The 13,883-nt window shown below is 33.9% G+C and overlaps 3 protein-coding genes across 4 annotated transcripts; all 3 read left to right on the forward strand.

Moving 5' to 3' along the window:
* Window positions 1–1,725: 1,725 nt before the first annotated feature.
* Window positions 1,726–4,840, forward strand: LOC100264608 (protein OXIDATIVE STRESS 3 LIKE 1). The gene is made up of 2 exons (XM_002278041.5): window positions 1,726–2,293; window positions 4,113–4,840. The coding sequence occupies exons 1-2, from the start codon at window positions 1,986–1,988 to the stop codon at window positions 4,630–4,632; spliced, it is 828 nt and encodes a 275-aa protein (XP_002278077.1). The 5' UTR covers window positions 1,726–1,985; the 3' UTR covers window positions 4,633–4,840.
* A 3,664-nt stretch (window positions 4,841–8,504) lies between these two features.
* On the forward strand, window positions 8,505–9,670 carry LOC104880671 (uncharacterized). Its single transcript, XM_019223209.1, has one exon. The coding sequence runs from the start codon at window positions 8,601–8,603 to the stop codon at window positions 9,537–9,539; it is 939 nt and encodes a 312-aa protein (XP_019078754.1). The 5' UTR covers window positions 8,505–8,600; the 3' UTR covers window positions 9,540–9,670.
* Window positions 9,671–10,451: 781 nt separating this feature from the next.
* On the forward strand, window positions 10,452–13,710 carry LOC100261240 (uncharacterized). Of its 2 annotated transcripts, none has more exons than XM_010657819.3 (6): window positions 10,452–10,625; window positions 10,855–11,011; window positions 12,075–12,227; window positions 12,369–12,544; window positions 12,811–12,949; window positions 13,436–13,710. In XM_010657819.3, the coding sequence occupies exons 2-5, from the start codon at window positions 10,880–10,882 to the stop codon at window positions 12,908–12,910; spliced, it is 561 nt and encodes a 186-aa protein (XP_010656121.1). In that variant the 5' UTR covers window positions 10,452–10,625; window positions 10,855–10,879; the 3' UTR covers window positions 12,911–12,949; window positions 13,436–13,710. The 2 variants fall into 2 exon arrangements, with proteins under 2 accessions (XP_010656121.1, XP_002278940.1); XM_002278904.5 differs by having other exon boundaries at window positions 10,500–10,625; window positions 12,811–12,933.
* The last annotated feature ends 173 nt before the right edge of the window (window positions 13,711–13,883 follow it).

Below are 13,883 nucleotides of genomic sequence, written 5' to 3' on the forward strand. Positions count from 1 at the left end.
TAGTGCTTCGAGTGTCTCTTCAAAATATAAATCAACTAAATCAAATCCACTAGCATAATTATGAGCACCACTATAATTTTTGAGTCTTTTTTCATAGCAAAATTGTCAAAAAGCTTCAAGCTATAAATAAAGTTACATATCATGGTAGGAACATTGTCAAGAATTGTTTTGAAGAAAAATATTTATTAACTTTTTTTTAAATGCCTTATGATTATTGAAGAAGATAAAATTCTTCTGAATAACTAAAATTTTATTTTGTCTCTTGTTGCATATAGAGAGAAATTTCCTACAAAGAGGAGGACATTTACGATGAATTTTGAGTGGTTTCAAAAACTACCCAATGCATCCCCCAATTGCTTCATAGTGAGGGCTTTATACAAGTTATTGTTCTATTATTGCTGCAAGCACGGTAAGTTTTTTGTATACTTTGTTGACTTTTGGGCATATTAAAATAAGAGTAATTAAGTTGTACTTCTTAGGTGTAGATCGGTTGGTCAAATCAAGGTTGGCGGTTGTATCTTTTTATGATTCTTATTTTTTACTCAAATGAATTTATGTACTCTCAAGTTTCTAGGTAAATCATTCTCGTAATTCTATTTCGTGTAGCCCCATTAGTAATTTTTTATGAAGAAATTACAACTTATGGTAAGTAAAAGAAGCTATAATTAAGCATCTAATGGGTGATAGAATGGAGGGGTTTTTCCGAGCATTGAATGTTGGTTGGGCTTGTGGGTGGCCCATTTGATGGTGATCTCTCCACTTCTGTATTGAAGTGGATTTTTCACCATTTTAGGTATTTGTTGGAATGAAGATAAACATGGTGCCATGTGTAAGTGGTGTTGGGGAAGGATGAAACATGGATTTTTTTTTAAATTTTTATTTTTATTATGTTTAGAAAAAAAATTATGAATTTTTTTTAATTCTAAATTTCCAATTTATGAAGGTTTAATTATTCATTATAATAAATCAAATTTACATTTTAAAAGTAAGGATGTTGGAATTTTTTTTAAGTAGTTTTATTAATTTCATTGGTTATCAATAGAAAAGCAGAGCAATCCAATAAAAGATTTAGTGGGAAGAGATATTTTCAGACAGTGATATTTGATTTGTGAGCGTGTCAAGGGACAGGGATTATCCCAAACGGCGTCGTTTCGTATACAGACACGCCGCCCGATGACTCATCCACAGGAGACAACTATCTAGACTCGTGGGACCCACCCAGAAACAACATCGGAAATTGAAGTTTGGAGCTACGTAGACACGTCACCCGCTTATCATGCGGCGCGAATATTAATACACACGTGTCCTGTCACAGTCACTCCGTTACACGTGGCACGATCCTTGCCTTCGCCCTCGACAAACCCCTGAAACACGTAACGCCTTAATGGGGTTGTACCGGAAGTCCACTCCAGTTGGTTCCCTAACTGTCAGACTCCTTTTTCCTTCTTCCACTCCTCTCCAGCCCTTCCTGCAAAACTCCTCGAACTTATATTGGACACAGCAAAACACTATCCACAGTCACTATAGACAAACGACACTAAGTGGAAGACCATGATCGAATCATACCGAGCCGTCCAAATTGCATACCCAAGAACGACACCAGAAATCTATCTCAACCGTTGATTTTATTGTAAACCGCGGTGTAGCGGATAATTACTCTTTTTTTAATTTAAGGATAAGGATAGATAATATTCTTTATTTCCCATTTCCATTTTTTTTTAAATATAAATTTTATTTTATAAAAGCGTGCTAATGCCAAGATGAGGATAAGGTCCTTCCTCGTCTCTTTTGATTCTCTTTCTCTCTCTAAAGCTCTTACTTTCTCTCTCTACAAATTCTCCATAGCTCCACAAGTGCCAGCCACGTGCGGGCTTCTTCTTCTTCGAATCACCTATTAATTCCACTGCATCGATGCTACTGTTGATTTCGTGCTGAATTTGAGCTTTTAAATTTTTTTTTTTTTTATAATTTGAGTATTTTGGACGATGTCGATTGCGTTTGAGAGCGGTGGAGGTAGTGGGATCGAACGGTCAGGGTTTGTCCACGGGATGTCGTGTATTTCGATCTTCGATTCGCCGGAGGCCGGAGTCTTTTCCAGTGATCGGAGGTTTCCGTCGGGCGTGGAGGAGAGGGAGGAGGGGTTGGATTCGTGTAGCTCGTCGTCGATCGGGAGGAATAGTGACGCTTCAGGAGGGTCGTCGGAAGGAGAGGATTCCGGCGAGACGGAGGTGCAGAGCTCGTATAAAGGGCCGTTAGAGACTATGGATGCCTTGGAGGATGTTTTAGTGGTCAAGTAGGTTCATCTCTGCTTCTTGATTCTTGTTTTTATTCCTTCTTTGGAATGTTTGGTTGCCGAGGAAAAAAAGTAGATGGAAAGAAAAAAAAACACTTTTTTTTTTTTTTGCTTTATATTGTTTTCGTTTGGCAAAAATGAAACGCTAGCTCAATCAGGTGCCGTCCCAAAATATGAAAAGATTTTATGTTTGCCAAATTTGGTAACTTCTCATAGATTTTCTCAGCAAACAAACAGAGCTTTGAAGTACAATAATCTTGGATACTTCTGGATACTTCTTTCAGATTTTTTATTTTTATTTTCCTGGCCATACAATTAAATTAGAAATTTTGGGCTTGGTTCCATCTTTGCTATGATGGCTGTTTGATTGCACAGGGAAAAATTGTCATTTCTTATTTGAGTGGTGAATATCCAAATATCTTAATTTCCAATCAACTTGAAAAAGGGACAAGTAAAGAAACAAGAAAAAGAAAATGCCCTAATTTGCTCTTATTCGTGAATTTAGATTTGTTTCTAGGAACAGTTGGAATTTGAGAGAAGCATGTGAATTCTCGTCCTCGTTTTTATAAAATGAATTACTCTAGTTTGAAGATGTTGAAGAGAATGATAAACTAAACTACCTGTCACTTAAAACCCTAATGCCTTCCTCGTAGTGGTTGATTGGTCATTGAATTTTAGGTTCCCTTTCTGAATTTCAGCTGGGTACGAAGGCCATTTTGTGAGATCAACTTGACTTCTTGGCGCATACAGAGCAAGACCCTTCTTTTTTAATATAGGGAAGAATGTCAAGGATGAGTTATTTGTGATTAATTTGTTGAGAATGTCCAACTTTGAAATTGGTCCATGGTGGGTTGATGGGATAGAGGCTCATTGTCGAGTTGGTTGTTCATTGAATGAGCTGATTAAATGTGTTGGATGATTCTCCCAAAAATGTTACACAATGGTGTAGTAGGCATCCAATGTTTAGGAACTTGGAAGCTTTCAACATTTAGAATAATAGTGTTATTTTACAGATCCTTTTTTCTCCGCTTGTACTGTTTCAGTTGCTGTTTGAAGCCACTTTTATGATTCTTATTGCAACAAACATGACCTTTGAGATCAAATTTCCCGAGTATAAAATGATTCTATGCTTTATCCAAAAGTTTGAAATGTGAAATTGATCTGCATTTCAAAAGGGATATTGGATAATTGGCTTCAAAATGTTACACAATGGATGGAGGAGGCATTTAATGGGTAGGAGCTAGGAAGCTTTCAACATTTGGGCCCTGTTTGGGAAGCCAAAAGCATTTTTTTAATCTCAATAACAGTTTCCATGTTTGTTTGACTAATTTTGTTTAAAGAGCTTATTCTTTAAAAAAGAGCTTAATATTGAAATCAGGAAAATGTTGTTTCTTGCATAAGCTTTATTTTGACTTATATAACAAGTTTTTTTCATGTTTAATAAAAAATTTATAATACCAATATTGTCCTTTAAAAGTTGTGGCACCATCTTTAGTTTCAATTTTCAGCTAAAGCAAAAAATAGGAAGCTATCCTAAATGAGGCCTTGGAATAATTCAAGTCTATAAATTTGCTGTACTGTTGCTTCATAGATCCTTTTTTCTACTTGTATCGCTTTGAGTTGCTGTTTGAAGCCACTTTTATGGTTCTTGTTGCACCAAACATGATCTCCAAGATCAAATTTTGGAGTTTATATTAGACATTTTGGAATTTGGATGTATTAGTTCATTCTCCTTGTTTACTGTCTTCTTTTTTCTTTTTTTCTTTTTCTTTTTTGGCTTGCTTCTCCCTGAATAGTGTTTGCATCTGGGTCATTTCAGGAAAAGCATATCTAAGTTCTACAATGGAAAATCAAAATCCTTCACAAGTCTAGCTGATGTATCAGCGTCTTCCTCTGTTAAGGACCTTGCTAAGCCTGAAAATGCCTATGCCAAGAAACGCAAGAACTTGCTTGCTTACAGTAACTTCTGGGACAAGAACCGGAATTGCCCATGGAGAAGCAATGCTGGTGGGATATCAAAGAGACCCCTCATCTCTTCCCGAAGTACATTGGCCCTTGCAGTGACCATGAGCAGTTCCGAGAGTGGTAATTACTGTGACGATTCCAACTGCAGCTCCAACCTGAGCTCCTCACATTCCCCTTCTCTTCCACCTCTGCACCCACAAGCCAAGAAGTCATCTAACAATGCACCATCATCATCGCCACCTTCTCAACAGAAATTCCCTCCTTGGCGGTCGTTCTCCCTTTCCGATCTACAGGGCATGGATGCTGCAACTCCTGGCATCACTGGGCTTGCAGGTAATAACAACAGAGAGAGGGACAATGAACTACAACATTGACAAAAGGTTTAGCTCTGACTATGTTTTTCAGACTATGACTGTGAAGTTTGAAGAATGTTTCATGGTGTTGTGGTTGTGGTTGTGGTTGTGGTTTGATGATTCTGTGAGACTTTGCCCATTCCCCATTCCACTTGTAGCATTAGGTTACCCTGTTAGGGCATCTTGATTGATAATCATAATATAATGGCAGCAATACGGTTTCTTTTTTCTTGTTTGCTTTGGCTGTTAAGGCACTTTTACATATAATGGTTCATTGTATCATATATATATATATATATATATATATATAACTTAGAACTTCTGATACTGGTTTTGATTCTTTAGCTTTTATTCCCACCCTCATGTTACTATTTGCACTAATGATCATTTATTTCGTGTCTAAAGAGTTATTAAGGTCTTTTATTTCAAAGTGTGAGGGAGGGGGGTGGATAAATTTAGGTTATGTTTGATTCATAGTTTTAAAAAGCTCAAGGCGCAAAGTAGTCCTAGAGCCCTAAGACGCAAGGTGCGGGCTTTAGTGAAATGAGGCGCACCCTAATTTACATATATATTTTTATATAATATAATCAAATTTAACAATAATTTATTTATCCTATTTTTCTTCTATTTTTCCTCATCTTCTTCGTCTTTTTCACTTCTCCACTGTACGGTTGAGACTAGGCCAAGATTTGGGAATGGTATCGGGTTCAAAAATACCTGAAAAGGCGGCTAGAAGGAAAAACAGGGTCAAAACGGTGTCATTTTGACCTATTTTTTAAAAAGAATGGGGATTAAACGACATCGTTTTGGTCTCAAAAAATAAAAATAAAAATAAAAATTAGGGCTTCTCTACCCTCAACCCTCTGCAACCCGATGCGGTGATGCCAAAAAAGAAGAGAAGGAGAAGAAGAATAATAATAAGGTAGGGGATCAAAACGTACCTAGCAATTGTGTTGCGCCTTGCCAAAGGCGCTCGTCTAAGGGGCGTCGAAGGATGGCCTTGCACTGCTCAAAGCCTAGGCGTGTCTTTCATAACTATGATTTGATTGATTAGATATATCATGAAATAGAATAAGACTGCTCAAAGTCTAGGCGTGCCTTTCACAACTATGATCTGATTGATTAGATATATCATGAAATAGAATAAGAGAGGGAATAATATACCCTTCCTATTTATGTTTGGTGATTTATTATATTTCATATTTAACTTATAAATATATTTAATCAAACAATATTATAAGAAAAATGCAATAAGTTTTTTTTTTATTTATAAAAATTGAGTTTTATTTTATTTTTTATGTTTATTTATTTAATTAATTAAATTTTTTTCTTCTCGATGATAAATATGAAAACTTTTTGCATAAGGATACCTTATAAGAAGTATGTATCCTTATGTTTTCTTATATAAATATGCATTTTGTTGTACCATTTCTTTTGGTTTTTTTTTTTTTTTTTATGTAATATTCTCACTTATTGTCTATCAAACAATTTTAGTATTTTTACATATTTGATGACATCAAAGGATCACAAAATTTTAAGTTCTGTTTGGTGATTTTTTTTTTAATTTGTTTTTAAAAATTGCTTTTTATTCTTGAACTTAACAATAGTTTTTAAAAACCATAATAAAATATGTTCATGTTTTTCTCGTCTTTAAAAACGGGGGAAAGCAACTGGTTTGTTTTCAAAAAATTTTTTGAATTTTTACTATTTTATTTTGTTTTCAAAGAATAACGGTGATGTTATTTCTGTTGTCAAAGAGGCTCTTGTCCTTCCTTGGATAAAATTATTATTATTATTTACTTTTTCATATCATTTTTGTTAAATTTCATATTCCTCTTTTAAATTTTGTTTTTGGTATTTATTTTTTTAAATTTGTTATAAGAAAATAAATTGTTTCTATTTCTTATAATATTAATGACTTATTTGAAAATTATAAATCGAAAATTGTTTTTAACTTAAAATACACAATTTGACAAATTTTTTATTAAAGAATTTTTTTTTTGAGAATTTTCTCTATAGGTAAAAATAATTAAAAATATAAAAAAATATGTTGAAAATGTTTTATTATACATTAATGTCATAGAGAATAAATAGAAAAAAATATTTTTCACATTTGGTTTTCTAGATAAAATTTTGTTTCTAAAATAATTGAAAAATATACTTAAAAAAATTGTTTTCAATTTTCTTTTTAAATTATTTTGTAAAATCTTTGCCAAACATGTTCTAAGCTTTTGCTATTTTCAAAAAAGAAAAAAAAAATCCATTGATATTAATATATATATATATATATATATATATATATATATATATATATATATATATTGCCCGCCAACTTAAATAGCTAAATTTCAAATTTTTTTTTTACAATAACCAATATATATGCATTTGTAATTTTTTCAATTGCCAAAAATTCAATACCCAAAAGAGGAAAAGCCATAACTGTGTGCCTATGAAGTTACCATACACATACAAAGCCATTAATTACAATGAAAAAAAAATGAAAAAGACCATTAATTATACCTCGTCCTCCGTGATTTCTCCTGATTTGGATTGACTGTAGATTCTTAAATATTAACAAAATACAGATAAGAAATATGATCATGGCACCAGGCCATTTTGACTGGTTTTTTGCTTTGCCTATAAATGAAGTTTTTTTTTTCCTCTGAGAAATTGAGAATTGTGAGAAATGGTGGCTTTGCAAACAGGGCTTCACTTTGGGAAGACAGAAGACTCATCCTCAGGTTTATTCATTTCCTCTCTATTTTATTTTGAGAAAAAAAATGTTTATAATTTGATTGAAAGTCTATCAAAATGAAGAAGATTTTGTGCTATGTTTGGATCCCGAAAAATGCTAAGGAATAAAGTGAGGAAGATTTGTGCTATGTTTGGATCCCGAAAATTATAAAGGAAAGAAAAAAAATGTTAAAAAAAATAATTTTATTTTATTTGACTTCACTATGAAAAATATATATATAAAAATTGAATATAATTAAAATTAATTAAAAACTTATATATTTTAAAATTATTTAATTTTTATATAATAAAAGAAAATAAGTAAAATGTTGGTTGTGAATCTATTTTTCATTTTCTTTTCACTTTCCCTTTTTATTTTCTTTTACTTAAACTTTTTTTTCAAATTTTATGGACACATGGAATTAGGGAAATAAATGATAAAAGCCATTTTTTTATTTTATGTATGATACTTTAGTTATTCTTAATGTGTAACAATATCACTAATTATATATAGTTTATATATGGTTTATATATATATATATATCCCATAAAAGGGTCCAATTAAGACGAGGATTTTGTAGCTATTTGAGATTTTAAATAATTTGTAAAAGTCTTTGTTAATATTTTAAAATATGTTATAATATCTCTATGTTTTGATCGGAATATTAATTAGGATATATATGTTGATTCATCTTTTGATGTAAATGTCATTCTTGTCCTTTTTTTTTTTTTTACTTTATACCAAATTATTTCAAAAAATGCTTTCATATATTTACCTGATAAATTGAATATTATTTTAAAATAGTAAGATTCTCATAATGGTCACAATTATCAAAATTTAAGAGACCAATTAATGTTCTCTAGCATTCATTAGAAGATTAATAAAAGCCACAAATGATTTGAATTCATGATAAATATTTTATTATTCATTTTTTTAATCTCTAATGAATAATCAATATCGATAATTATACAACATGGAAGTCAATTTTTCTTGATGAATGTTACTTTGGATGTATAGATTCATTTTTCTTCTATAGGTTTTACGTTATATTAGTAATTAATACGTGTAAAACATATTATTAATTCGGTTTTTTATTTTTATTTTAAATATTTGATTAATTAATTGAACTTTGGATTTGCTTCTTCATAGATTCAATGACTCGGAATTATATTCGTCAGGACTTTGATTGATCCCACTGCTTGGTAGTATAAATTTTGGCATATGCGAATATCAAACATATACACGTATATATACGATGGCCCAATCACTATTCTATGTTACCCAAGAAGAATTCAACATGTTCCATTCGATTGACCGCCAGCTCTACACTCTTCTCGTCGTCAACCTATGGCGTGATCCAGTGGAATCCATGCAGATCATAGCCTTCTGGCTCTGGTTAGAGAGGTCTGGCTTCAACAATGCCGTCACCAAGATGCTCTCCTTGCCCTACATTCTGGTAAACGAGCTTGCGGACGAGGCTCTCACATGCCTCAACTGCATCAGCAATCACTACCCTTCTTCCTCCCCGGACTCCCATGACATCCCTCTCATCCAGAGCTTGATGGAGAAGGAGATCGACCTCCAATTCTTCCATCATAACAGGGTTCCAGCAGCCCAAGGGATAGCCAAGATCGTGAAGGAGGTGTGCCTGAGAGGACTAAAGGACATCATGGACAGCGCCATTGAAAGGAACAAGACCCAGAACGTGATGGAGAGCCAGATGGTGGTGCCGCCCATGGTCCACACAGGCCTGAACAAAATGGGGTTGGGCGGGATGGTGGATATGGGGTATGGAGAGAGCGAGGTGGGGCAACCATGGAACAGGGAAATCGAGGTTCCACCGGACGATAGGACGATGTTTGTGACGTTCTCGAAAGGGTATCCAGTATACGAATGGGAAGTGAGGGAGTTCTTTGGGAGAAGCTATGGGGATTGCATAGAGAGCCTGTATATGCAGGAAGTGGAGGCGAATGAGCAGTCACTGTTTGCGAGGATTGTGTTTCACTCAGCTTCCACCATTGAAATGATACTGAATGGGATGGGGAAGGCCAAGTTTACCATCAATGCAAAGCATGTTTGGGCGAGAAAATTCGTGCCGAAACGGGCGAAACCCTTGTCTGCAACTTCGCCTGCGTCGTCTTCTTCGCCTGGTGAGATGCCTGCTTCGCCTCATTTGCCTTTGAGTCTCTCATGAGATATGTTGTGGGTTGGTTTGGTTTCAGATGGTGATGGGTAACATCGCCTCATTTACATAGCTGAATAAGGTTTAATTTTGTTGGAATATATCTCCAACTTAGAGACAACCAAAAAAAAAAGGATTTGTATTATTATTTCTTTTTTAGAAAAGGACATATCTTTCCACACATCCATCTAAAAAAACCAGAAAACATAAAACCTTTAAAATTAATTCAAATTTTATATACTAATAAATCAAATATAGTAGCTACAATAGTTATATATATAATATGAATTTTGGATTTTTTTTTTCTCACATATGTGTATGATGACACACTTTTCTCTTATTTTTTATATTAAATGCTAATATTTTTTTAAAAAAAAAAGAAAAACCAATAGTTTCCTGCTCTTATTGAACCTATCATAAAGTTAAATATGTTTTTTACTCAATTCATCTTACTTTGCTAAAGTTAGAATCTGTCCGACCTTACAAAAGTAAACATCTGTTCATTTGTTTATGTCAATTTACACTCCTTATAGTTCAATTGATAAAAAATGAAATAAAATACCCTTTCTTATATGAAGGATTAAGTCAAAGTTAACATTGAATTTTGTATTTTCCATATTTTAATTTGAAGGATAACTCATTTTTAATATAAATGTTTTTACTTAGATTTTTTTTTTTAAAAAGTTATTTTTATAAGAAAAGAATGAAGACATTTTTATCAAAATGAGCCCACAAAAAATGAACGTTAAAATTTGAATTTTCAAACAACCTTTTAATTCAAATAACCCAACAATAAAAAACCTACTTTGAAGACTGTGTACAAGAAAGCTCCTCGAAATAATTCCAATTTTGAAGTAATTTTGGGGCATAAGCAGACAAATGGATCTCAGCCAAACATATAGATGCAGCCCACAAAGGATTGGTGGGCCCTCGACAAAAACCCAATGGAGCTTCGATGACAACGATGTTGGGCCTCAGCTCTGGTCCGTTTCATATACACATTCGCCTTCATCTCTTCAAACAGCCCCACTCTCTCCACTGCGGAAGAGCAGAGCAGATTCAAACTATTCATTCTACGTAATCAATCATAGTGTAAAGGTAATCTCTTGTTTTTCTGAGCTTTTTGAGGAGGTTTTGGGGTGGAAAAAGCACTATTTTGTTTCATCCGGAAAATATAATCTGAAACCCTAGAAAATACCCGTCTTTGAGGAGAGAAACGGCCAAGTTTTGGTGTGTTTTTAGTGGTGGGGTGTTGATGACAGGGCTTAGTTTCGGAAACCCAGAAAGGGAAAAGCCTGGTTTGATGGAATTTTGGTGTTTTTTTCAGTTTTGTTCGATTGAATTGCTTGGAAATGGATGCGGGTTCGAATGGGGAGGAGCCCGTGTCGTGGGATGAACTCTACAACATAAATTTGATGCCTTCGGAGTTGTTTTTGAAGTTTAGAAAAGAGGTTCAAGGGGTGCGGGTTGGACTCAACTTGGAGGTATATTTTCAATGCTTGTAAATTCTTGAAGTTGAACTGTTCTCTAAGTCCGGTTTAATTGTTTTGGATTTCCTAATTCATAATCAATTTTTATTCATTATTAGATGTTGGTTTTCCAAATATTGAAAATAAAATCATGTTCGTGATAAATTTAGTATAAATATTAATACGATAAACCAATTATCTCTGGTTATTGTAGGAATGGGTGAGAGAGAGCCAGAATGGGTGAATGGATGGCATTGCTTACTATTGTTTGTATGGAAGTCTATTTCATGTAAAACTTACTTCAAATGTGTAATGGCGATATTTGTAGGCCTGTATATTTATGATCGGCTTAAAGGACTAATGGAGTGTGTGGCATTTCAGTAATTGAGGAAAAGACGTATGACTAAAATATTAGAACATGGCTCTTCTAGGTGAAGTTGATTGTTGCTCAGTGTGAATGATGCGGGCTTTGTTTTTCTGGTGTATGTATGACTATGCCTGAGGGAAATCAATAGGAAAATGAGGTTAAGACAGAATCACTTACTTGTTGCAACTTGCAACCTTAGGTTTGGATCAAGTGCCTGAAATTATTCTGCAACAGAGGATTAATTAAAGCTTTGTCATTCATATCAACAAAAATCAACCACTATTTATAGAAATATTGAATATCAAATCCTTAACCAGCCCTCTACGTCACTGCAAGTCCATCCTTTTATTTGTTTTTAACTGCTCCTAGTGCTCCCATTTTTCTATGTACTCATCAACATCCCCTCCTTGTTGGAAATGATGGAACTTCATAAAAAGCCTGCGATGATAATTCATGTAAAAAAACTATAAATTAATAACTAAGCTAATCAGCCTCTTAAGTTTTTTTTGAATTGCAAACTCCCATCTATTGTTCACAAAAATCAATCCTTGATCTTTTGATGGCATCACATACTGAGTATTCTCATTACTTCTATTCTGATTTTAATTTTGATAATACAGAATGTGGCTGTTTGTTAGTTTTTTGTTTCTAGTCATGTTGTATATTATCTCCAGTTTCTTGTAATCCAATTTGCTCATTGTCCTGTTTCAGTTCTATAATGCTCCAGTGAATGAGTACCAGGCAAAGCTGGTGTTGAAGCCTCTATCCCCAGATCGGAGGTGGAAGTTCATATACGAGCCTGTACATCATGATGTGCATATTCTTTCCAAAAAGATCCCCATAACCAAATTTCTGAATCTCCAGGTTTGAAGCTTCTTACCTGTTCCATTTCTTTTTTGGTGGGGATGCATATGTGAAGAAACATAATCATGGAAAACTGTATTGGTTCATGCAACCAGATATGTGAAAATTTTTGTTGTAGTCAAAGTTCTTGGAAATTTCCAGGTTGGCGTAGGTCATAGTTTTCAGTTGCACACAACTGGTTGGAAATGGAAGCTTACTACATGTTTGGGTGGAAATGGCATATCTAGGATTCGTAATAAGACATCACTTGGCTTGTTCCCTGGCCTGGATTTTCGATTTGGGTGGACGGCTGATTATGTTCTTCCAGAAATTACCGGGCAAGTTTCTTGATCTTCTTTATATTAATTATTGAGGAGTTCTCTAGAGCTATAAGCTTAAATTTATATTTTTTTTCTGATATAACAAGCTTCCATACATCAATCATCATTTATTCTTTCATGTTTTCAAGTTTCAATGACATGCTCTTTGTTTCCCATAAAAGAAGAAGGATGATGTGCTCTCTCTTCCTTAATATTGTTTCATCAACTAACTTATCTACATTACTTTGGGGGTTGGCTCATGGTTGAAACCTTGAATTGAACAGAGCTGTCGGCACTGGTGAACCATTGTTCAACATGAATTCAGGACGGTTGCAAGCATCATTAGATAGAGTTGAGGCCATTTTAACCCATACATCATCATAAATAATAATTGTCAAAAGAACCAGGTATGCAAAGAACCAGGTATGCCTATTTGTTAACTCCTTTGAGAAGTATTTCGAGATGGCCATTAGATAATATCTTAGTCGGGTTCTCTTAACAATTAAGCCAATAGGACATGAGTTCATTTTGAAACCACAAGAAAATCAAATTTCCGTCTTGATTTTTCTGAATATTTGAAGTGAAATCTTGTATTATTTTTTCCTGTAAAAGCATGAATGGTTCTTTTTATTCTAGAAAGAGTTTTGCAGTATGAGAATACAGAGATCTCAAATAACCGTATTTCTATTTGCTACTGTCATTTTCTTGAAGAGTTCATGTTACAATATGAAACTGTGCTGATTGAGTTCCTTAAATACTGAAATCGTCATCTCATCTCCTTGTGCCCCACACTTCAGATATCAATTACCTCTTATCATTTATTTCCTCTAATAGAATAAAAATGGATCATTTTTTGTTCTGTTAAGTCTTTATTTTAACATCATATTGTCCTTAAACCATGTGATTCAGATGATCAGGTAGGAACTCAAAAACAAAGCAACTGCTATTGGAAATACTCCATGCGCACAAAAAGGGTTGCTATCATAATCACTGCTGGAGTCGCAATCCTTTACTACGCCCTATGGTCCCTCGACATGGAATTGTATTGCCATTGATGGGGATGTGCACAAGCAGAAGAGTCATCAAATCAAACATTGTCTTGCTATGTGTTGAGCATTTCCCGCTATGAAACAGATCCATGTATTTAATTAGCTTTACATTTGAGTTTGTTTTGTCCTTGTTCATTTCTGCATCTCTTTCTTTTCCTGTTTCTTTCCTTTTCCTTTTTCCCTTTCCTGGGAAACCCAACTTTCACAAAATTGTTGCCAGCATTGCAGAAATTAGTACTCTTCTGGTTAGAAGAACAAACTATATTTCATTCAATTAGGGCATTTTACATCCATATCTTTTTCATAAA

The sequence above is a fragment of the Vitis vinifera genome, chromosome 11 (genome assembly GCF_030704535.1).
Source record: "Vitis vinifera cultivar Pinot Noir 40024 chromosome 11, ASM3070453v1".
NCBI lineage: Eukaryota > Viridiplantae > Streptophyta > Magnoliopsida > Vitales > Vitaceae > Vitis > Vitis vinifera.